We start from the raw sequence: 24,517 nt of genomic DNA on the forward strand, positions 1-24,517 counted from the left end.
AATGGCAGCTCCTAGCACAGATTTGCACAAGTCTGAGATCCAAATATTTACGTAAGTGTTTGCAATACTTTTGAAAATAAAACTTTGCTCACAGAAACATTTCTGCAAAGCAGACACCGCAGATACTGTTGAAGTAGATGGATGACATGAGGAAGTTTTCTGGGACACAGGACTGGGTTTGCACCCCTCCACCATCAGCTGGCAGAATGTAGTAACAGGAGCTCTTTGGTGGTGTTAGGCTTGTGAACACTGGCTCATTTTAAGAGCTAATTTTGCAGAACAGGTAAAGTACTGCCTTCAGGACTGCTGACTGCCACCTCAAGGTGCAGAACAGGAGTTCTGCCTTCCTCATTAAGGAATAACACTTTTCTGGCCCACACAGGAAAGATTCTTTGCCAAAGAGTCTTTGTTTCTGATTATTTTTCTGCTGCAGCCCAATTTTAATTTTTGACATGGGTGGCACCATTTCACTTGCATACAGTTAATCCTAATTAACCCTGAAACCAAGCCTAAAGTCGCCTGTGAAAAAAGATGCACAAGATTCTGCTGCCATGTCCTGGCTTTCAGAAGAAGCACATGAGCTTTTTCCAGTGTTCCAAATTGGTAGAACTGAGCGCATACTTAAAATTGACCATATTTTTAGGTTTTCTCCTGAATGGGAGGTTTCAAAATAAGTTCCTTGGCCACGTCTTATAAAAAGTTAGGATCTTTGCCATGTTAGCTGTTCCATGAATCCAGACCTGTACTTCATATTCCTTGCTGTATACTGAGCATGCACTGAATCTTACTGAACTTGCATTCCTTCATAAAAGGCAAATACTGGTGTGTATTAAAGCTCCATGTGACTTCTGTCCTTAAGGTAAGCATCTTCCAAATCCCGTGTCTCCTGCTGCATACACTGGTAAGCAGTGTCCTGTTTTGCTTTGCTGTTGTGATTATTACATTTGAGTTCTAATTGTCAAAGAAAACTGGGATTGCAAATTGTGCTAAAACAAGCCAGACTGTGTTAAAAGACATTAAATATACTTGATTGTATTTGCTGCTGAAACTGCGAAAACTGGCGGGATAAAACTTCCAAGAAAAACAGAAATATTTAAGAATTCTTAGGGCATCAGAGTAGCAGTAGGGTGTGATACTCTGAGAATCATTTCTGTGTAAAGTTGTGCTTAAGAAATACTACATTAACAACAAACCACACCAGCCCATATATTTAAGTAAGTTACATCCTTTCTGAATGAGGAAAAAAGCAGTACATATGTAAAAATAAGCAATTACCATGAGATTTTGTTGTTTCCTATTTTCATAGGATTTGTTTCTCAGCACTGCTCACTTTAAAATACCTGTTGTATGAAATACTGACAGAACACTTTTTAGTTGTGCCTATTTCCTTAAAATCTTTTTGTTGGTATATCTTTGAATAATTTTCTAATTGCTGTTTTCTTCAAACATCCCATGATTCTGTTGTCCCTTGAAAGGAAGTTGCAGGCCTACAATGCAATTTGGCAGTTAAAATCTTCACCTCTTTTCCCAGTAGTTGTCCTTTTTTTCCAGATAAGTAATACTGGGGGGTGGGGAGGTTTCACCTTTCTATTTCTGGGCCATTTCTGGCAGTTGTGCCATAGCTGGCATTAAAGAGACCAAATATGCAGAAACTGTGTCCCCTCCTGAAGAAGTGTTGTTCCATTAAAAGAAGACTGTAGCTATAAAAGAAAATTTTCTACCTATTTTTTTAGAGAGAATTCCCAGCTGCTCATGAGTTGCATTCACCAGCACTGAAAGAAATTGTGTCGTTCCTTAGCTATATGTTAGAGGTAATTACCTTCATATGTATTCTTCTGTTTACTACATGCTCTTTTGGGTTATTTCTCCTGACAATTGGAAGTGTATGCACTCCACAGGCCAGCTGGCCCTGTGCCTGACCTGCTCTCTCTACACCCTCCAGAGCTGAAGAGTTCCCACGTAGTCCCAGAAGTACAGAAATCAGCTTTGCACTGGGGGGACCCTGCTCATTCCTTCTGTTAGCTCGAGTGGCTGCAATGCACACACCCATTTTTGCATTTGTATGTGCTTTTTTCCCATCTCTCCTAGATAGTGATTCAACATTTATCACTGTAGTCCAGATTTCAGCAGTACAGAGTAAATACTAGGTAGGCTACACCTTCCCAGAATGGATCCAAAATCACCAGGAGATATTTAAGTTGGGGGAAACTGGAATTCTTTTAAAGTGTGAATGTGCAATTTTTCTAATTTAAAAAAGGCTTGAACCTATTATGCTTTTTTTTTCTTTGTTCTAAACTCTGATGCAAAGGTCTGTTTGTAACAGAGAATGCCTGTGATACGTAATGGGTTTCAGTCATGCTTTATATTAAAGTTCCATTTAAAATGCTTTATAAAGAGTTAATAAGCCACTGTTAGAGTTTACAAATATATTTTCAGAGGTAGGTATCAATTATAGCATATGGCTAACAAGCAGCTCGTTCAGAAGAAGGTTTTGTAGGTTATCAAAAGTAACTTCAGATTTTGGGTTTTAAAACAGTTGGTGAACTTTTTGTTCTAAAAATGCAACAGCAATATTGTCCCAGCTTTCTTTAGCAATTAGCTGCTTCTTCCTAAGTCAAAGGTAACATTAGGAGCATCAGTAAAAGAAAGATGCTGTACTTGAAAAGTTTTGTGTTGCTTGTGTCTTAAGAAGTCTAAGCAGGCCAAGTGGAGCCTTCAGTTGTCTTTGTGGAGCTGTGAGCTGAGGTGTGAGCAGTGGTGCCTGGCCCGGAAAGCGCTGGGGACACGCTGCACAGGCCCTGTGTGACACCTGGCTGCAGTGTCCACTCCTCGCACAGAGGCACATTCAGGGTCAGCTACTTCTCGGGTGATGAATGTGTAGATAGCAAAAATGCACAGCACAGATCTGACAAAATACTGCCCTCCACCTCCCCGATTCTGAAACAGCTACACTGGTGCTCTCCTTTGCCAATGTGAATGGTCTCCCTGACAGCAAGGAGACTGCTTATCTTCAGAAACGTTCAGCAAGTGTTAAGGAAAAGATTAAATGTTTTTGATCAAGGCCTGAGCCTTTGGCAGTGTCTGTTCCGCACAGGCTGTCTGACGTTACTCTTTCAAGGAGAGAATTGATGAGAATTTTGCTTGAGGAGTAGAGGGAAGCCTTAGGCCTCTTTGGGCTACATTTGCTGTCTGCTGTAATGTGTGGACAGAATCCTATTAGTACTGGGGGCCTTAAATCAGGTGCTTCATTGACATTTAAAATATTGCAAACTGGGCACAAAAGTAAAGTACAAGCTAGTGAAGGGGGTAAGGTCTTCATAACACTGTGAGTGTTTTGCACAGGTGGAAACCCATATGTTAATAGAAACCATGATAATCTCAGATAAACATAGGTACAGAGAAGCAAAATAACTGATGCTGATTGTAGATGGCTTTTCATCTTAGTGTATTTTAAGTCTCTGTCAGTGTATGTGAAGAGTATTTGTTTTAGAGAATGGCAGCTTACGTGGAGGATCACCAAACTATAGCATAGAAATGAAATTATTTCAGTAACAGATACTAATATCTATTTTAATTTGCACATGGATTTCCAGTGTATATGACTAAAATATTATATTGTTAAAAACGAGAGAAAAACAACACAAAGGTGTTTGTAAGTATGTTCTATTTGTAGACTTAAGGCTGTATTATGTTGGAATTTTACAAGCCAAGTTTAAATTGTAATATAGAAATTATTTTTATATTATTTTCAAAATATGCTACAGAGCAATATTTTGCGCCTTTATTATAAACAGGGTCATCATTTTAAGTAGGTTACTTTCAGCAATGCTGGTAGAAATTAACCATGAAAAGAAAGCTTTGTAAATGTACTTGTTGTTTCTAACTGCTCTGTCTGTTGTGCACATCTGTATCTAATGTGAGTTGAATATACAATTTTTTTTTAAATTGAAGAGCTTTAAATTTTTCTTTAGATATTTTGGTACAACACTGTTCCTCTCTATTTAATTCTTCTCTTCCAGTCCTTGCCAATAGCCCCTTTTGTAAGCAGCTTCTGAATAAACATTCATCTGGAAAATTTCCTTACTAAATGAAACATTTCTGCACAGATATTAATTGACTTGGGACATTCTTAATATACACCCTGAACCCATTGGAGTAGGATTGGTTTGCTTTTTTTTTTTTTTAAAAAAAAAAGAGAATCAGCTATTTATTATTCATTCAGAATGAAAATCGAGAATGAATAACCCATGCAATCATTTAGCATCTCGGGGAAAAAAGTCACTCTAGATCATAGAAATGTCATCCCTAATTGCTAGATACATCCTCTTTAATATGTATCAAATATGCATTAGCTTCTTGCAGATTGAAGTGTTCAGATTTTATTTCTTCATAGTTCTTTGTACTGTACATATCAATTACTGATGAACTGTGAAAAAAAAAGGCATCACAAACTAATGCATATGTTAAATTAGAAGTCTGTGTATTTTTTTAAATTCCCTAACTTTTGTGGTTTAGTTTGTTGGGATTTGTTTGTTTGTTTAAGAATTACTATTAAGGTATGTACTGCAACCAAAATTTTCAAATCTGGATGCCTAATGATGGTGCATCTGGGCTTCTCCTGATCAATAGGCTGGTTTTAAGGTGTACTGAGCATCAATTTCTGTGAGAAGAAAATCTCCCTCTTCAGAAAATCAAGTGAGTGTTATTCTAATGCATATTCAGGTCTTTTCTTTATTAACACTCTACACTTCAGTTAATGGAATTTATATTTTATCTTTAGTGATTTTCCATGTGTGAACAAATAATTGGGCTTATTCATAAAGTTATTATTTGAGTATGGAGAGACTTGCCTCATACCAAAACACCATATAATTGTTTAACTGTTGCATTCTTAATGGAGCTCTTGTATTCCCCTGTTGGAGTGGAGAAATAAGACCTTATTTTTCCCTTGGGTATCATGATCCTGTTATTTTGTCTGGTTGGGTTTTTCCTCCCAAGTGAATATGCTGTTCTGGTTGCTGGTTTCTCTCCCATTACCTGAATGCCTGTACTGTACCAAGAGAATTGAAATGGCTGATGCACATTTGCACTGTGGAACAGGCCATGTGGGTAAAAGCCACCGTGCTCCAAACAGCCTTAAAATTACGACTCTCTGGGGACTGAGAGTCACTTAACTGGATGCAGCCTCTGTCCTACTTCCTCATTTAACCATGACTGTAGGACACTCAAGCCTGCTGTAGTCTGTGTGTCTCTAGACATATTCATCTAAATACCCTGTAATCTTAACAGAAAATTTTCTTTTAAAAATTTTGACTCTGATAAGTGTTAGTGTCACTGTCAGGAAACCTTAGTCAAAAGAGGAGATGGAGTAAAGAGAGATAATCGTAGCTAGTGGAGTAACCAGGGCGCCAAAATACTAAAGGGAGGGAAAATAATTAACATGTATCAAAACCTATTTCCTGTCAAGACTGTAAGTTTGGAAAAATTTCCTGTATTCTGGGAAAACAGAGAAATGTTTTTGCCATTCATCTCTGCATCTAATGTAGCCTCTTACTTTGTTGCAGAGGTTTTCTATTCGGGAGTAAGGGAGAAAAGGAACTTCTCTTCCCTTCTTAAAGCAAATTCTATTGGAAGAATCATCTGAGATTGGAAAAATATGATCCAGTGTTGGAACTAAACAGTGCCTAGCTCCCATGTGCATTGTGTACTTCATTTTGCCCCTTCCAAACACGATTTCTTTAGAAAGAGAAGGAGAGGGAAGTTTAAAGATTAAGCTTGTATGTTAATTATCCAGTTCTTCCTTTTTTCACATGTGGAATCTATATAAACATGAACATGGAATTACACTGGAGTTGCACTTCCCCTGCTGAAAGGCAAAAGCCACCTTTGAAGGTAAATTCCATGTAATTGCTTTGCCACAGAGTAAAATTAGAACCCCTTGGGACAGAAGCCTGACAGCATGTCAGGAGCCTGAGAGCCATAGCCACCATAGCTGAAACAGCAGCTCTTGGTCATTCTTGCTTTTACCACAGATGCAGTTCATTCTGGCCCATGGTGTCTGAACAGTATCTTTGTAGTAAAGATGAAGTGGAATGCTGCCTTGTTGCCATTTGCTTCCAGGTTTGAGTAATGAAAAGCCTCTTGCCCATGCTTTTGGTTAAAATGTGCAGGAGATGCAGCAGCAGAATGTGGCATCTCAGGCTCAGAGAATGCCCATCTCCTTTAAATGGCCTTTGCAATCAGGTATGAATTGAAATACAGCCATGTGGGTGTGACAGAAGCACTCTCATCTCAACTTTGCAAATTGTGTGCACTTTTAATACTAACAAAAATTAGGCAATGGTTTTATTGTTTATTTTCTTAAGATCCTGAGTACTGTAAATACAGTCTTCGTATAGTGCACAGTGTGTGTACAGTACAGAAATGCTTTTCCCTCGGAGCCGCTCGGAGAGCTTTGCATGCACATGGTGCCCAACTCTGCCCACTCACCATAACCAAGGAGAACAAACAGGATTTAGGCCTAGACTAAATAATGGATGAAATTAGCCACATAGACCTAAACAGCTGTGAGTTCCCAACCCTGGTGTTGTAGGCCAGCTTTGTATAAAACTCCATCCCAATGATTGAGATTAGGTTTGTGCTCCTTCCTGGGGAGGAGTAATTACTTCTGTGTCTTTTCCAAGCCCATTGCTCTTAGTCTCTAACTCCTGTGTTTGTAAAGTTCCAGCTTAGCATGATTCAGCTAGGAAGCAGTTTTTAAAATCTGCATAGAGCTCTTGTTTTCTTTTTGGAATCCATCTCGAGTTTTACTTTGCATTCAATTTTAAGACATAAAATATTGTTATGAACTTTTCACAATGCCTTGAAGTTGTCTCTTGTGGGGCTGAAAGACTTTGTTCTCCTTGGGAGGCCTTGTTCTTCCTTATTGATTCTTGTGACTAACATTTTTGTATGGAAAAAGCTGAATGAACCATTGAAAGTATCACTGCTGTTTACATGAATTCTGCTATTTGGTACACTTTGTGTTGTTAAAACCCAATGCCTCTCAGACATGGGCAAAGCTTGAAGGACAGTCTGAAGTATTGTATACAAAAGGTATATGTAGTTAATTCATCATAACTCTACTGTTGCTATTGTACAATATGCCCCCCCAAATTGTTTGTACGTCTTCTTTCCTATTGCTAACTTTTTTTTTGTCTTCTCCTTTCTTAAACAAATTCTACAACTCTTTGTCCTTAAAGACTGTGATAGATTTTCCAATAAAGATTTGGCTTTCTCAGTTCAGGTTGCATATAGGAGTGGCTTGTCCCCCAAAACAAGAACTAAAGTAACACAGATATCACACCCTTGGCTTAGAGAAGTTTATTTACTCATTAACTGAGAGTCGCTGTTCAATTATAACCAAAGCTAATTATATAAAGTTTAAAATATCAAGACTGGTAATGTGACTCTATCTAATAACCTGGTAAACTCAGCATTTTTAACCCATAGAAATGTACAATAAATGTATTTGTACTTGAAGTCTGTATTTCAAAGAAAGAAAGTAGTTGGCTCTCACTGGGGCTTAAGAAAATGTTAATAAGGAATAAGTAAGTCTCATTGATTTTGGTTGGCTGAGAATTCAACTTCTTCGTAGTCTTACCACCCTTCTCATTTTTCAGTCTGAGTTTCTTGTTGCCTTCTATAAGTTTATACGCTTTTAGTAAATATTGATTTAGGCTTTCAATAAACTATGTAATAGAAACTACAGAAATTTATTTAAAGCTGAAATTATTTTTCAGGTTTCTTGTTTGACCATTTTCAGGCAAAAAGGAATTAATTTATCTTTTCCCATTTCCCCTCCCTATTCATAATTTCAAAACACAATTGGTTGCAGTCACTTTTGTCTGCAAAAGAAAACAATTGATCATTTTTAATCTGACTGCCATATTATTTAAATCCACTGTTCAAAAGAAACAGGAGCATTAATTAACATTAAAGAATAACGAACATTTCTTGTTGTGAAAAGTGTGAGTTCTTGAGAGCCTTTTCTACATGCAGTTTTCATTCAAATTCAATTTACATGTCATTTTTAATCAGATCCATACTTTGACAAAGATGTGTAAGAGCTGTTTTTAGCAGTTGGATTGTTACTTTGTAAAGTATTAAAGCACTAAACCAATTTTTGCAATAGGTAGTAAAACTTGCTTTTGTTTTGAAAAACTTCCAGTTATAATTGTCGCACTTTTTATAGCAGAACTGTATTTAATTTCTTTCTTTTATGAAAGATTACTCAAAGTAACTGATAGCTCTGTAATCTGTGTGAATTGGCTTCTCCATTATTTGAATCTGAGAGAAGCTACAATGCCTATTCAATAAAATTAACTTATTTCTAAAGTACCTGTTTGCTTGAATTCTTGTTTGTGCTTTCTGTGTGCTCTCTCAGGGTGATGCTGGACAGACCCCGAAGCCCAGGGAAGAAGCAGGGACAAAGATAAAGGGCTGCTGCAAACCTGGGGGAGGGGGCAGTTGGCTCAGCACAACCTTATGTGCTGCTGCCATAAAGTGCATTTAAATAAAAAATTTAATCCCTTTCCCAAAACTCCACCTAACTTGGTGGAGTTTTGGGAAACTTGCTGAAATCAAGCTGTTTGTAACTGTTACCTCAGAGGAAACAAAACGAAAGTAGTTCAAGCAGCCTAACATTGCTCTAAACCTCAGATCAAGAGCAAGTACAAGTCCTGTGGGAAAGATTTAGTTTCTCTTACCTGTTGTAGAGGCTGATTCTCCCTTGTCTAATTTCAGTGTACATCAGAAATGGTGACAATGGAATTGCACCGCTGAAAAGCATCTGAATCACAGTTACCCAGAGCAGGGACACACTGGAAATGGAGAGGGCATTGCAGGGGCTGCCCTTGAGGGCAGTAATTGCAGGAAAAAGGCCAGGGAGAGCTTGAGTGAAGAACTTAAGAGGGGTAAAAGGATCCTGAAATGGAAGTAGAAGCTGTGGCTGACATGCCAGCCATGTGCCTCCTAGGAGGGATGATGAAGGCCTCTTCAAGGAGGAGGACTTAGAGGACTACAGTGGGACCTGATAATAATGGTTTACAGGACTGCTAAAAAGCTAATCAAAACTCAGCACTAAAAAGTGCTGTGAATCTAAGACAAAAAAAAAAAAGAACAAAAATATTATTATTCCTGTAACTATAGTATTTGCCCAAATGTTTAGCTATTTGCAGCGTAGGAGAAATCTGTTTGCTGAAGCAAAGGCCAAGGCAGTTACCTGAGCTCCCTGAGCTGGAGAAATTCCTAAAGGATTCCTGCCCTCCCTCTGCTGTGCCCCATTTGATGCTTGCAAAATACTGTCTTTCTGCACAGAAAAATGTTAAGTCAGTGTGTTCGCTCAAGAAGGTCACAGAACCATCGGAACAGAAAAGCCATATGTCTCAGTGCTGTCCAGAACAATGCTGAATTTACTTTCTTCATTCTACAGGACTTCAGGATGCCTGCAAAGGCTGAAAACTGTTGGAGTGACTGGAATGAAAGGATGGCAGACCCAAGCATCCACGCCTCTTCCAAAAGATTCAACAGCCTGTAAGTCGTGGTATGGTCAAGTTTCTTTGAAATGTGACATTAGAACCCAGACCTCATCTGCCAATTATGATAAAAAACTTAGATCGTTTGAGGAGGAAGGAGGTGGAGCAAATGGCAATGGCTAGTGAAGGACCCAGCTATTAATACATTTTAATTAGTAAGTAAAAAAACAAACTGACATATAACTTGTTCTGATAATTTTCCTTCTGGATGCTAGCTGGGTTTGAATACAGTACCCAGACACTTTCTAGAAGGCTGGTTAATGTGTTACCAAGTGTGTTATAAATTTGCCATTTGAACTAAAGAGTTTGTGGGGTTGAGAGTGGGACACATCCAAGAAGGAAGATGGCTTTTAGCCAGGGCTGTGCTTATAGGCAACACTGATTCTCCTACAGCATCTAGATCTTTTCTGTGGAGCAGAATGTGGCTAAGGAGGAAAACACCCATGTTCATGTCAGCTCTGTGTCTGTGTCCCTGTGTGGTATCCACAGATGTGGATGGCAGTGGCTGCTGTTTGGTCATTGTCACCTGAGAGCTGGCTGAACTCACCAAGCTCATTTCCCAGGTAGCAATTCAGTCTGTTGCTGTCTGATGGCCTGTGAGGTGTTTGATGTGCCTCTGCCTTAGCTCTGCACAGTCACGACAGGCTGTGGATCTTTATACCTGATACAACCTGTACTGCAGCCAGTCTGCTTTGCCTTTGGCTTCTGTTCTTCACACAGTGACTCTTGTTTTTTGAGGAAATTGTCAGAGCACTCAGGTGCACATTAGCTATAGCGTAAACATCTCATGAATCTGGGCTTCTAAGGTTTGCGGACAATACTGTTGTCATATTTTATTATCAAAAATAATTGAAAGCAAATACAGAATATAAATGCAGCAGCATTGCATTTACTGTATAGTGCTTACTAAAATGCAGGTAGCACCAAGTAGCTGAAATGCTCATTACCCTGTCACGTGTGCAAGCCTTTTTAAAACTAGAAATACTGTTCATTAGTAGAGATACTCTGTAGCATGTCCTCATTCTTTCAATTGTTCTATCTATTCATGGAAGATGACATTTACTCTCCCCGAGCTCAAAAATAAATAGATCCTCATCCAGCATGTTTGCAAAGAGGTTTTGTGTAACCAGAGACATGAGGGCAAGTGTTTATCAGGCAGGAAAGGTATGATTAGGAATAGTACTGAATAAAAATTCCCAGGGATTTTTCCTAGCAATAGCCCTTCCTAGATCACAGTCGTGCTTGCAGGAAAGGCAGTCCTAAGTTAAAGATAATTTTTGTGTCATATGTCCCAAAGCAAGTCTTTTTCGAGGCACCTCAAAGGAAGGTACAGCTTTAGATCCTGACCGCTGCCCCCAACATGTTCCAATTGTGTCAGGTGTCTCACACAAATGTTCCCTGTGCTGTCAGGAATTTACAAGCTGGGCTCAGTCCAGACTGAGGTGACCCCTACAGTATATGTAACACTGAATGTAAATTGCAACTGGATAGTAGAGAGCCAGTGTTTTCCCTTGGAGCAGGGCAAGGATGCCATCCATCCCTGTGTGTGTTGATTGCAAGGTGCTGTGCAGAAGAGGCTGAGCAGGCAAGCAAGGAGGCCCTGCTCTGAAGCAGCTGCTGTTTGGAGTGCAGTGGGATGTGAGCACACCAACAGAAGATGACCTAGGAAAAGCTTTTTTCTTCTATGGTAACATGAACACCGGTAGAAGCCTAAGTTGTAAGGCTGAGGGATATAAAAACCATTGATATCAGTAAAATAACAGAATTTTAAAAGCATTGCACACATTTTCTGTCACATTTCAGCTTCTGTATCCAATAGGGTGGGGGTTTTTTTCAAAGGATCTCCTATCTCAGTTCATAAAGCCACTTTTCTGGCCCTGTACTTTAGGCAGATTATTTGAAGGACCTGGTGAGGGTGCTACATAGCTTGGCTGTGATTTTTGTCTCACTATGTAACTTCATGCACAGGCCTGGGCATGTTCTCAGGTCCCAGCTGGCCTCTCCCAAAGCCTGATCACAGAGAGAGAAATGGGAGCCTGAGCACAGCTCAGACCTAGCTAAAAACACAGCCACAGCACAGCTGCGATTTAAAGCTGGCCATTCAGCTGCGCCTTTACTCCTATTTAATAGTAGTTAAGTGAAGTGCTGTCTCCTTGAAAAGCTTCCCCTCTCTTAGCAAACACCATGAACATGCAATTTTTACAGTGACTTGTAGCATATTTTTATTCCTGAAATACAACCCTTCCCTTTTAGATCTCCTTAATCATAGTGATTTTGTGGAGAATAACAAATTTTCCATTCCTAGACTTAAAACTTGACTTTTTTCCTTATTTCCTTCAGCATTAATTATCCCTCCTAAAAATAGACAGGTGGGGTCCAAAAATATCCAGAGCCTTAATGGAAGGTTTCTTGCAGGGAAGCCAACAGCCAGACCTGATTTATTCACCCAGTCTTGTTGTTTGTGCAGACCCACCCTGCACCAGGTTCCTGTTTCCAGGCCTGCCTCTTGTTTGCTCACTCAGTTAATCAGTACAGCTGCCTTCGAGGGCACGTTAAGGGGAAACAATCCCTTACCCAGTCTTTTGGGAAGGTTGCAAAAGCTGGGGAGTGCGTGGCTGCTTTCAAATCCTCAGCTCCTGAGAGCAACTCCTCTCATGCAGGGAGGAAAGTGCACTAGATCATTTCTTTTGAAGGATCTGCCAAGCTTCTGTGCCTGGGAGCATGGGTATCTCTCCCTTGGCTGGCCCTGTGAGCTGGCAGCAGAGGAGGCACTGGCATTCCAGCACAAAACTTTCTTCTTTCTTCTTCCTGTCAAGTCATCGTGTTCCTCCCAGCAGGCTGCAAACACAGCTCGTACAGCAACCCCAGACGGGGAAAGCTCGGGATTTGTTTTACAACTTCCAAAGTCAACAAAAAGCTTGGAAGTTAAACCAAACCTGCAAGGCCTTGCAGCTTCATGGATAATTTCGAAGTGTTTGAGTTGGTTCTCAAACTCGGCTCTGAGGAGTGGTGATTCTGTGTTCTGGTGTAGGAAGTCTTGATACAGCCTGGGTTTGGGGCCAGCCACTTGTGGGTGTGCCCATCTCATTACTCCCCTCTGGGCAGATTGTAGCTGTGATGTTGATTCTTAGACGTATGTGAGCTTCCAAGTGTGGCATTTCCAGAGTCCCAAACTGACTTTTTTTTTGCAAAGGGTGGGGCATGAGGCTTGAGGAAAAAAAAATGTAGGGTCTTTGAAGTGCAAGGCTTTGAAGTTTAAAAAAAGCTAGCAAATTCCTGCAGCTCACTGTCTGCGGAAAATCTGGAAGCTAAGACTTTTGACTAAAGAGCCTGGATAACATTTAAAAGTAACAGACTAGGGAAGTGTGGCTTTCATGTTTTAACTGTTCATGCAGTGGTGGAGAAGGTAAGCTTGATTCAAAGAGTGTGTACCGAACAACACTGTCAGTCTCCGCCTTCCTTCTCTTCCGCTCTGAGGCTTTGAGTGCATTCAGATCAGTGACATAAAATGTGTGTGTGGTGGAAGGGGGAGGGAGGAATTTCTCTCTTCCCGTTGCTATTGTGTTTTGTTATGTTTTGTGTCTGTTCAATTTGTCTCCAGGATCAGAGAAGTGACTCAGAAAGTTATTTGCACAACAAGAGAGCATGGGAAAACACAAACATTAGTCTCTTAAAGACACACAGCTCTGTTTATCACACACTGACACGCCTCACCTTCTGTTTGCTGGAATTGCTACCACATGAGGTACCTTACTCCTTCCTCTAGAACCCTGTTTGGATTTTGGACCTTAGGCCTTTCCTTTTGTCTCTAGAAAATTACGTCAAACTTCCCTACCGTATACTCCTTCCTTATTTTTCTATACTTATCTTCCCCCTCTTTAACTTACCTTTCTCATTTATTGCACCTCTCATCTGTTCCTCACATGGTCTCATCTCATCTTCCTTTTCATGCTGCCACATACATGAAAGTCTCTAACCAGCACCATCTCTCTTGTCCTTCAGCTGGGCCTTTTTTCTCAATGGTGTCCTCATATCCTCCAACTTGGCATACCACACGTTCCCTCTGGGAGATGTCCCAGTCCTACCTGGTATGCCTTGGGGACAACACTTGGGTTAGCTCTGAACAAGCCAGCCTGGGCACTACGAACCTTTGGGACCCTTTGGATTATTCCATGTAAGTCCTAGTGCTGCAGGCCCAGACCTGCTGTGCTGTGCTCAGCCAGGCACAATCATCCGGTGACGCAGAAGAAATATCAGCTCATTAGAAACCTGGCAGCAAGAGGATCCTGGAGCCTCCCTTAGTCCAGCAGCCCCTGGTGCCAACCCCTCTTTTTTGATTGAATATTTGTTTCAGCCAAGTGGGAACCAAATATTAAATCTAACTCCTGCCAGTGCCAACCAGGTAGGACAGGCTGATCCTTTATTTACAATTATGATGAAGTAGCAATTATACTTGGGCTGTTTTCTCTTAGTGAGGTGGAGCTATTACTAAGCTCCATGGTTTGGTTTTGTTAGCAGACCTTTGGGGCCTGCTCTTGCCTATAACTCCCCTCAGGTTTCCTCGTGTCTCTTTTCTTCTCTTGTTTCTTTGATGACTTGTTTAACATAATCTTGTTTTCCAAGTTGCCCAAAGCACAGATCTGCCCCAAAGCCTATGTTCAGTCATGCTTCTCTCTTCCCCCCTTGCTGCTCACATATCTGGGCATCCAGACTGCATCCCTTTTCTGCTGCATGCATTGAGGTGTCTATTATAATTCCTCCCTTTCTCTTTATCCTCTTAGCTGTGCCAGCAATGCACTGTAGCTGGCTAAAAACATGTGCTTGCCTGCTTCAACTATTGCTTGACTTAGGTCCCTCCTCTGCTGCTCTTGGAAAACATGCTGCAGTTTCTGCTCATCTTGGGAGGTGCTGCCTTGCTTGCTTGCTCTGAAATTCTGTAGGAAGCCCCATGTGCATTCTGGTGCTGTACAAGCCTTTCTAGTCAGCTGCTACAAACACTTGTCTGATTGTCCTCACCTCATTTCTATTTCAGTCTTCATCTTCTCTCACTTTTCTATTTCTTTCTATTGACTGTGTATTTATATTTATGTTGCTTTAATCTCTTGCAGTCAGCTAGCAAAGCATGCCATGGGTGTGGTTCCTTGAAAAGCCAGCGCAATGAATCTTAAGGTGGATTACTTTGAAGCAGAAATGATACACAGGTAAATGGAAATACGAAAATCCCACCCTAATTCTAGCATTATTCTTCCTTCTCTTCTGAATTACTGGACTACTGCCAAGTCTATGAACGTTTCATGACAAATGCTGAGTCACAGGCAAGACAGAAACCTTTGCATTTAGGAACTGGAGAGGAGAAGCAGGAGAGAATGTGTTAACATACACATTTCAGAGTGTGGGTGCCTGGGTGGGAAGGCATGTTACATTACTGTATCAAGGCAGCAACTCCGTACTTAAACTGAAAAGGGATATTCCTTTGGAAAGAATTGCTTCCCTTTTCATCCTTCTAGCAAGTTTAGAAAACAATATTTGACTGCTCTTCTGTTAGCAAACACAAGGTGGATGTTTCATTGTAGGAAGACTTCCAGAATGCTACTCTTTAGAGGCTATTATAACAAACAGTGCCTAAAAGTATTGTGTAACCTGTATTTTCAAGAAACTTCAGATTCATTCCTTCACATCTGCCAATGCCTTATGTTTTGAGAAAGTGGCTCAAATTTGTGTTTCAATTTTCTCATCTTTAAAATTAGGACAGAACATTTCAGGATGCTGTGAGATTACATTGCTACTGTTTTGACTTGGTATTGCCACCTGCAGAGTTGACACCAGAAATTCGCAAAGAACTGGGCTTTGAAAGAAAGGACAGCTGACTCTCTGAACTTTAAGTCACACGTATTAATCCCATAACCATCTTGTAAAGAAAAATGCAATATATACAACCTTTGAGAAAGGAATTTCACTATGTAACTACAAAATACCAGACAAAGCACGGAAGAATACAAAACGAACATCACAAAAACTCTCTCTCAATGGTTAAAAGAAATACAATTTTAAACAATAGCACTGGGTGAAATTTAAATAAAGACACCAAACAAGGTATCAAGTCTCAAATGAACAGCAGAAATATTAACAATTGATGCTTTTTAGGTGATAAATAGAGAAGGAAATTAAGAGAAAACCAATATTTCATAGTTATAAGTTTTATTTTGGAAAATGTAAACCTCACTAACCATGCATACAAGTTAAGACAATATTTTACAGTTCTTAATTTTCTTCCTTTTTCCATTTTTTCCTTTTATAGTTGTTGCATAGGACATTATCACAATATATAATCTATGCAATGCAAAATACATAAAAAGTTACAGCAGAGCAAGAATAGATGAACATATAACTGTACAACTGTAATACTTCAATGTAGTGATTTAAAGAGTTGAAAAGTGAGTCACGGAAGCTTTCATGTGCTGCTGATAAACCTGTACAAGTGAGGATGACGCTGGCAGCTTTACAGTTCACCAAAGCTGGAAGTTTAGCTGTGAACACATGCACACTCCCTGGCACACATGTCCTTTGTCCCCCACTCAGTGCTGGAAAAGCACATGTGCATGCACACACGTGTCCCCCAAATGGACAATATACACAAGTAAATGCACCTGTAACCAGAGATGAAACTCAACCACAAATCTCCAACAGGTTCTAAAGTTCCAAATGCAATGGCATTTGGATCTAGGAATTTGGTTCAGGTCCAGCACTAGTTATAATGAAATGGATACCTATTTTTGCTCTGTAGACATCCCTTCATTATTCAGCGTGTAGTACAGACACACTGCTGTGTATTTATGTATACACACATACACTATACAATATACACATATATATGTATTTTTATATATATGTGCATATGCTTATATAAATCCATATATATAAATATATATATTTATAAAAACCTATACCAATGGATGGGCTTTTGCATTTTATATTCTGGCTTATGGGATAAACAGGTATAATTTGGATATTTTCTTCTGCCTAAGGCTATAGCTCATATCCCCGAGAGTTACAAACGCAGATGTTCATCATACCATTCACTGACATAGACTAGATGTTAGCACCCAATGCACAAACAGATGGTGTGATAGAGTAAAAGAGCACCTGAAAGTTAGTTTGTAGGCATGACCTGATGAACTAGTAAATCTAATGGCAATGAAAAGGCAAAAACAACACTGCACTTCATAAAGTAAAATTATGTAACTCAAAGCAGTGGAGAAGAGCAGTTGTGAAACTGGTATGCTCCTCACACAGCCTTTAATGCCTGGCTGCATGAGACAAGGAGAGTGCTGAACGTCTGGGCACAGGGTAATGAGGTTTAAAGGTATAGAGAGGCTCTCGTAGCTACAACTTATGGCAAGGGTTAATGCAGTAAAGAGGGTGGGATACATACAGGAATTAGGTGTTACCACCGAACAGAGGCTTCTGATGACTTGTCATAAATACATACCTTTGCAGTTACGTAAACAGATACTATGCATGTATTATAAAAGCAAGGAACAATTAATTTGCAGATACAAAAAATTCTCACAAAATCTAGCTGCCAGGAATTTACGACTGCTTTCTAACAAGCAGGATGAAAACTGAATTCATGTTGCCATTAGGCCTTTGCACAGGATGAGGTTAATGGAAGGGGCGTATAAGTTTCTAAGAGCATTTTTAGTTTCAGCTGAGCAGTGGTAGCAAGGTGATGATTTTCACTTGCACCTATTTCCTATAGCAAGGCAATTCAGCTCAACACTTAGAGAGGAAGTAGGAATCATGGCTGGAGAAAAACAAACTTTCAGGGCTTTCTTAATAATAATAAAGCTGTTGCTATAGTCTGAAATGAAAAAAAAAAAAAAAATCATGGTTATATTTTGTAAGAACACCTCAACAGATTGCATGGGGATAGAAGGAGGCAGGAGAGATGCACACTCCTCCAGATGGAGAAACCTGCACCTTGCCAGAGCAGTATTTCCTGAGTGTGACATGTTTGTTGCTGTGCCAGGAGGCTGTTTTAGATTACACTGCTGGGTGAAACAACAGAAGGGTAAAAATCTGAGGTTAGTTTGGATAAGCACACAGATTTCAAAACATAATTTGAGCTGTTCTGACTTCTTATATCTGCAAAACTCAGGAGGAACCATCATGAGAATGGAGTCTAATGACCTCGCTGATCATTAGACATTTCTAGCAGATGCCAGAAAACCCCAAACACTCTTTTTTCATATGAAAATATTAAGAGAAGTTCTTGCTCACATTCAGTTTTGGAAAATACTAGTGGTTTGGAGTCTATAATTTTATCCTAAACCTATAATGTAATAAACTTTTAATGGAGATATTTGAAACTCTAGCTGGGATTTTAAAACACAGTAACTTGACTGTCAGCCTAATACATGCTGAGGTATTTACAGCTAAGATGTAGAAACAAAAGTTTTAATGACCAATTTCAGAGAATTTCCTGAAAGTGTCATTATGTTGGCTATATACAGTCCCATGGTGTTCTCATTAAATGAACTGACTGAACTGGAAATTTGACTTTGAACCAATTTATTTTTTCCTGCTTAAACTTGGAGAATTACTAGTAATATCTATGAAGAATACAAGTAAAATGTTAGTTCACTGTTTGAACTAAAGATTACATAGTTCTGTGTCCCTCAGAATACGTTGTCCCATAACCTTTATATCCTATAATCACAGTACTAACAAAACTTGGTGCAAATACTCCTTCTCCAGGCTAGTAAAACAACTTGTTTGTAATGTATAAACTGATTCATGCTTAATTGTTAAGTCCTAAGTAAATGGACTGGAGTGGTTCCTCCTTTCCTGAAGATTAAATGATGCTCTTGTTGGAAAAGGTGGTTTTACAACAAAATGAATTTGGAACGTGTAGCCTAAAATGTTTGCCAATACTTAGTGTTCCTTTTGATTTTGGTTGTTCCCCCTTTCCTCCATATATGTCTCTTAAGGTATAATGACAATGAGAAAAGCGTTTGACTTGTTTTGAAGTATGTCCACAAGACACAGCTGACCTGTAGAATTCCTTGAGCTAGATATCTGAAATGCCTCTCTACTAACTACAGCACAAGAGCACTTTTAGCAGTCACAGGAATGATTGGAATGTGAATTCCTGTCACCTGAATTCTATCAAGTTGTTAAAATTGTGTATCTCAGTAGATGAGATTTAGAAAAAAAAAAAAAAAAAAAGAGAAGAGGATATCTGTTGAGGCCAAAAATTCTGGTTTTCCCCTAACTACAGAAAAAATAAAAGAGGATATCTGTTGAGGCCAACAGATCTGGTTTTCCCCTAACTACAGAGGTTGGGCAACTCATCACATTTACTCTATTTGTCATCTTGCAAAAAACCCTTACAATGTTCTTTTATTTTCTGTGAAATGAAACAGTAGAATTGTGCCTCGCACAACTTCCAATTCATAGGGGGAAATTAACAGAGGTGAAATCTGAAGCAAATGAACAGGAAAAAAATACTGAAACATCTGCACTTGTTTAGATTTACAGTTGTATAGTTGTATAAATACTTAGAGTATTTCTCTATACAACTAATATAATGTGTAGTATTAGGAAAATGTATATTATAGAAGTACCTATGAAACTACTTGGAAATCTATATTAGCTTCTCACAGTTAACATACAGTACAATAAAACCTTGCAAAATTGGATCAATGCAAAGCAGCAAGTAAGATACAGGTTCACTGGGAATCTGGAGGCATTCACTTAATATCAAATGACAGGTCTGGCGCAGAGAGTTTCTTTTCACATGCTACACTTAACTGCATTTATACCCTACAGTAAAAACAGCAAACATCCCAAAATTCCAGAATCAAAAGGACCTGAATTTATAATATGCACCACCAGTCCCATACAAATCAAGGAAAGTGTATTTGCTGCCAGTGAGGTTTTCAGTACATCACAATGCTCCTGGTTTTTTACTATATTTTCTACCATATAAAACATAAAAATCTACCTCTTTGTGCTCTATCTAGTGTTAAATATTTGAAAGTTACTGAAAACTAGCCAATATTCCCTTTCTGTTATTAAGCAGTTATTCAGAAATAAGAGCACCTTGCTTTATGCTGGTATGTGTATTTTTGAGAAACTTGAAGTAGTGCTGAGCTATAATGTAATTTTATTTTGAACTTAAAAATGCATATTTTATTTTTCCAGTCAGAAGATACCTTATGATTTTCACTTCCTTTTATCCACAACCACAATTCTGATGCAACAGAATACAGAAACTATGTCTTAGCCAATTTTTCTTTCTAAGATACAGCTCTTCAGCAGGTAAGTACCTTGATAACAGTTTTGGTGGGCATTGGTTCAGTAATGCTATTTCCATAGTTCATTAAAAAAAACCAAGAAGAAAACAAAGGAGGAAGATATAAAGGAAATTGTTCAAGTCAGTGTGGTTTGATCTGAATATTCTGTTGGTCCCATACTGAACAGGCAGTGCAGACAACTTAACAACTTGGAGAGAGTGACAACATAATGTCTCCAAGATTCCAGGCCACCTTGCAATAAAATGTTACCCAGTGTAAATTTGTTTCTTTGCGATTTAGGTTACTTATTTAAGGCATCTTGTGGAAATTTTTTTCTCAGAATATTATCTAGCGTGAAACAAACCAACAAACAAGTTTATCAACCTCACAGAGATTTTTGCAGTAGGAAGTTGGTTTTGGAGCATCTTCAGCATGAAGTGAGAAGACAGCTTGCTACCGTAAGCACAGGGCAGCTTGAAGAAAGACAAGACTCCTGTTTGGACACTTCCCAACATAGGTGTATAATCAGGAAAATAAACAATGGAAGAGTCCAGTACTACATTCCAGTATTGGGTCGGTTTCTGTATTGTTTGCTTGCTTTTTATTTTTTTCCCCAGTGTGTGAAAGAACCTAACAAAAAGCTTCTGAGTGCAATTATATTTACAGACTAAGGCTGTGGTTAGGGTGTGTCTTCATTGTAATTATTGTGTAACATAAATATCCATCCCTGAGAAAGGAGAAGTGGGACACAAATCCAACACAGTTGATTTTTAAGTGTATGTATGCTCATATTGTGCAATCCGGTTTTAGAAACTACTTCGACACCTGAGGTGAATTAAGCGGATTTTTTTCCTTTTTTTTTTTAGATTTTTTTCATTTTCTTAAAAAGAATAATGAAGAGGATCCAAAAATGTTTGCAAAATATATGAAATATTGAGACAGCAGGAGTCACTAAGTGTAACATGTAAGTCTGTCTGTCCATGAGGTTAGAATAGCCACTTGTGTGGTTGGGTAAAGAAAATCTGACTAAAAATTGCAGTGGGAGGCACCTATTTACTGATTTTTAAAAAAGAGGGTGGGAACTGAAGGAGGGGAAGCAACAGAGTTTTTAAATGTGTGCAACACAAACAAAACTCCACGTTAGGCATTAGAGGCAAAGTGCTGACATCCAGTGCAGGTAGTCTATGGGGAGCTGGCGGGGCTGATCGTGGGGCTCGAGGCGTCCGAGCGGCTGTAGTCACTGACAGAGCCTGTCCGGGAGCTGCTGCCGCTCCTCCTCTTGAGCATGCTGGGGTGGAAGTTGGCGTGGCGCCGGGCGTGCTTGGTCAGGTGGTCGCTGCGCATGAAGCGTTTCTCACACAGGGGGCAGCTGAACTTCTTCTCTCCGGTGTGAGTGCGGTAGTGCCGGGCCAGCTCATCCGAGCGAGCAAACTTCTTATTACAGCCCTGCCAGTTGCATTCGAAAGGCCGCTCACCTGCAGGGAGCAAACACGGCACGGTTAGAAGGGAGAGCAGTGTCTTCCATGGGCTATTCTTTTGTGTGCAGAAGATAGAACTAAAAGGTTGGAAGCCGGGTGGATGCCACTTGGCACTAACTGGATGGAGAAGGTGTGTTACCCTCTGCCAGAGAGGAGGCTGCTGTAGTATTCCATTAAAAAATATTGTCAGTCAAACTAGTCATGTATCTTATTTGATAACTGGGTCTTCAGGGATGCTGGGCTCCTGATCCTTTCATGGATATCACATCTTTTATTTCTTGTGGTCTGTTGAACTTTGTGACTTAATAATATCTGTACTGAGTTTTATAGTGTATTCACTTATTCCTCCAAGCTCTCCCTATGTGTCTGACTCAGTGCTGAAGTTCAGAAGGTGTGATGAAGTCTTCCTCTTCAGCTATTTAAAAAGTTACGGTAAAAATGCAAACCAGCAATTTTGAGGCACTGGATGTGAGGCTCTCACCTTGTATTCTCCACAGCTGAGCCTGTGTTTACTGCACTTGCTACAAACTACTACAGTTTCTCTTGTTCACTGCCTTAGGTCTCATTCTGAAGTGAGGCAGGGAGCGCTGTATTCCAGCTGGGGACAGGTGTCACCTTGAAGGTACCAGCCTTTTTTGAATAGCTAACATAAACCCCATGAGCTGTGACACTTAAGCTTGGAGCCATGAGCAGTGAGCTCACAGAAACAGTGATCTGGTGACCTGGTGCAGTTCTGAACAGATCTCAGACATGGGACAGACGTCTGGTGCTGTCCTTAGGGCTGTACTGGAGGTCTGCACTTGGGCACTGTGGTAGATGTGCAGCCTGGGAAGCTGTGCACAGGCTGCAGACAGAAGTAGCCTTGTTGGGTAGATGGGTATCTGGAATATATTCCCAGCTTCATCACTGATGTGCTGCATAGCTTGGGCACCTCATATTATCTGCTCCCATCCTTGGTTTCTCCATTTGATAAAAATGAAAACGTTCAATCATGAAATTTGCTGTCTACTACTTCTGCATATTGGTTTGGTTCTTACTGTCACTGAGTCTGAACATCACATATTCTCTGATTTTTATTAATTGAGAACATCTTACTCTTTTGTGAATACATAGACTTAGCTTTTTTTTTAAAGTTGTAATTTTAATAACTTCCTACTTGCACTAATCCTAATGTTTCTAATTCTGAATAGCCTGTTCAAGAGGCCCAGAGAGCTATATAAATTCAGGGCCAAAATAAGAAATGAAAGTTCTCTCCACAGTACACTAAATAGGAAATGCAGAAAGAAGTTAGCCTCCTGGAGAAATTCGATGCACCTTAATTAAAACTGTCTGAGAGCAAAATTGACCCCAGCAAGTCTTCAATCTAAGCAGCCAACAATCTGCTTTAAATTCACAGATTTGGCAATAACATTTATCTTCAGAATCTGCTTAGGAAGCTCCTGCTCAGAAAGATAGTTGTATAGGTTCCTTTTCTCTCTGTTCATGTGTTTCAATGAACAGACAAGCAAGTCTTTTTTAAATAGGATTTTGTTCAAGAATCTGGAGAAAGCAAGTGTCCCTGATGTTTCCTTGATTATTTAGGAGAAAAGACCAAGGCTCATTAGAATCAATTGTTCGCAAGCACATTTGGTGGATTTCACTACACCTACAACCACAATGGATAGTGCAGTGGTTGTATCTGTGCAGCGCACACAGAGACTGTAGTATGGAGAACCATGACCACCCCCTCCTAGGGACTGGCAAAAGGCAGCAAAGATGAACAGAACTGCTTTCAGGTGGCTTCCCCTGACCTAAAGCCTAAAACATTCAGGGTTCCACAAATGAATTTAAGAATAAAACCACAACCAACTGGATTTAAAGGATACAGTCTGTTGCTTAAAATAACCCATGAAAATCTATTCAATGTCCTCCTTAGTCTTACCCTGCCTGTAAACTGTCAGGGACTGAACTCTCCATCTGCTGCTAGAAATGAGAAACAAATGTGTTTTGGCTGTTTGTCATGTATCCAGGCATGTGCTCTTAGATATGTTCCTGCCTGTGGTGGGACATGCCTGTGGTGTGACACCCCTGTTGGGTGACCACATTCACTGGTCTTCTCCCTATGTTTTGGTCATACTACAGACGTACATCTAAGAGGACTTTGGTACCCTTGGGAAGAAGGGCAGTAAGACATTGTCTGAGGGGTACATCTGGCCTGCAGAATCAGAGCTCCTCATCCCTGAGCTATGGCATCAGTTTTTAGTAAGATAGTGGCCTTTGGATGTTTCTATTGCCTGAGTTAATTTATCTGTGTTTATTTTCACTACAAATGGTATCAGCAAATGTACTCCACTTGAAGAACTGTCCCATGAAACGAGTGCTTTCAGACAAGGAAGGCCAAAGTTTTCGTGCAATGTTTTGCTTCTGTTGTTGACACTACCATGAAGCACAGACAAAATGGTACCTTTTGTGCTGATTCGTTTAATGGCACCAGCTGCTCCTGTCCATGGTTCTATCATTTGGCAGCCAGCAGTAGGCACAACATTCCAGTTCCTAACAAGAGAGGTGGTTCTGAAGCAGGATTGTGTAACATCAGTGTTATCCAGCACTAGCAGGTGATGAAGGGATTGCACAACTTATCTGTCCTTCTCCTCACTGCACATCAGATCTGGATGAGAACATTCAGGTTCCCACTCACCTGTCTGATTTGATGTTAATGATGGTGGTGAGGATTTGGGTGCTGAGCCAAAAAATGTGGTACTTCTTCCACTATATTTCTACCAGCCCTGTCCTTCTCCTTCCTAGGGACTATTTTCCCCCTCAGTCCTCTCTCGTCTTTTGCATCTTCTTGGTACTTGTCTTTAAGTTTCTTGGCCAAGTGATTTTCCACTGACAGCTGGCATCACTCTCTAGTAGTGGTAATAGCTCTCTAGAGTACTTCCCAGCTTTGTTGAGGTTTAGCAATTCCTCCTCAAAGAGAAACTGTATTGTGAAGAAATGCTGGATGCCTTGTGTGAAGACATAAGAGTCATTATTGTTCATAAAAAATTAGTACACAGTCTGGAACAAAGTTGCTGCAGGGTATTAATTAAGGCAAGACCCAGCTGCTGCTCCAAAACCACACATGGAAATTCACAGTCTGTCATCATTCTCATCTCTCAAACAAAAGGGATGTGGTTTTCTGTGC

At 39.9% G+C, this 24,517-nt stretch overlaps 2 protein-coding genes and 2 long non-coding RNA genes across 6 annotated transcripts in view; 3 read left to right on the forward strand and 1 right to left on the reverse strand.

Annotated features, from left to right (window-relative positions):
- Nucleotides 1-8,379, forward strand: part of OTUD7A (OTU deubiquitinase 7A) — a 110,481-nt gene extending 102,102 nt beyond the window's left edge. For all 3 annotated transcript variants that reach the window (XM_017737523.1, XM_017737531.1, XM_017737528.1), the window contains one exon: nucleotides 1-8,379. This exon is cut by the window's left edge. The gene's annotated coding sequence lies outside the window, so the exon portion shown is untranslated.
- A 5,043-nt stretch (nucleotides 8,380-13,422) lies between these two features.
- On the forward strand, nucleotides 13,423-19,886 carry LOC108447478. The gene is made up of 3 exons (XR_001863082.1): nucleotides 13,423-13,977; nucleotides 14,684-14,776; nucleotides 19,782-19,886. It is a non-coding gene; the product is annotated as an uncharacterized LOC108447478 (long non-coding RNA).
- Nucleotides 19,887-20,477: 591 nt separating this feature from the next.
- The window catches only part of KLF13 (Kruppel like factor 13), a 29,440-nt gene continuing 25,400 nt past the window's right edge, over nucleotides 20,478-24,517 (reverse strand). Inside the window, exon 2 of the mRNA XM_008636944.2 lies at nucleotides 20,478-21,348. Coding sequence (XP_008635166.1) covers nucleotides 21,056-21,348 — 293 coding nt within the window. The 3' untranslated portion in view covers nucleotides 20,478-21,055. The remainder of the gene's footprint in view (nucleotides 21,349-24,517) is intronic.
- Nucleotides 20,752-21,546, forward strand: LOC108447480. The gene is made up of 2 exons (XR_001863084.1): nucleotides 20,752-20,837; nucleotides 21,318-21,546. It is a non-coding gene; the product is annotated as an uncharacterized LOC108447480 (long non-coding RNA).

Source organism: Corvus brachyrhynchos, unplaced genomic scaffold (assembly GCF_000691975.1).
Source record: "Corvus brachyrhynchos isolate BGI_N302 unplaced genomic scaffold, ASM69197v1 scaffold200, whole genome shotgun sequence".
NCBI classification, from domain to species: domain Eukaryota; kingdom Metazoa; phylum Chordata; class Aves; order Passeriformes; family Corvidae; genus Corvus; species Corvus brachyrhynchos.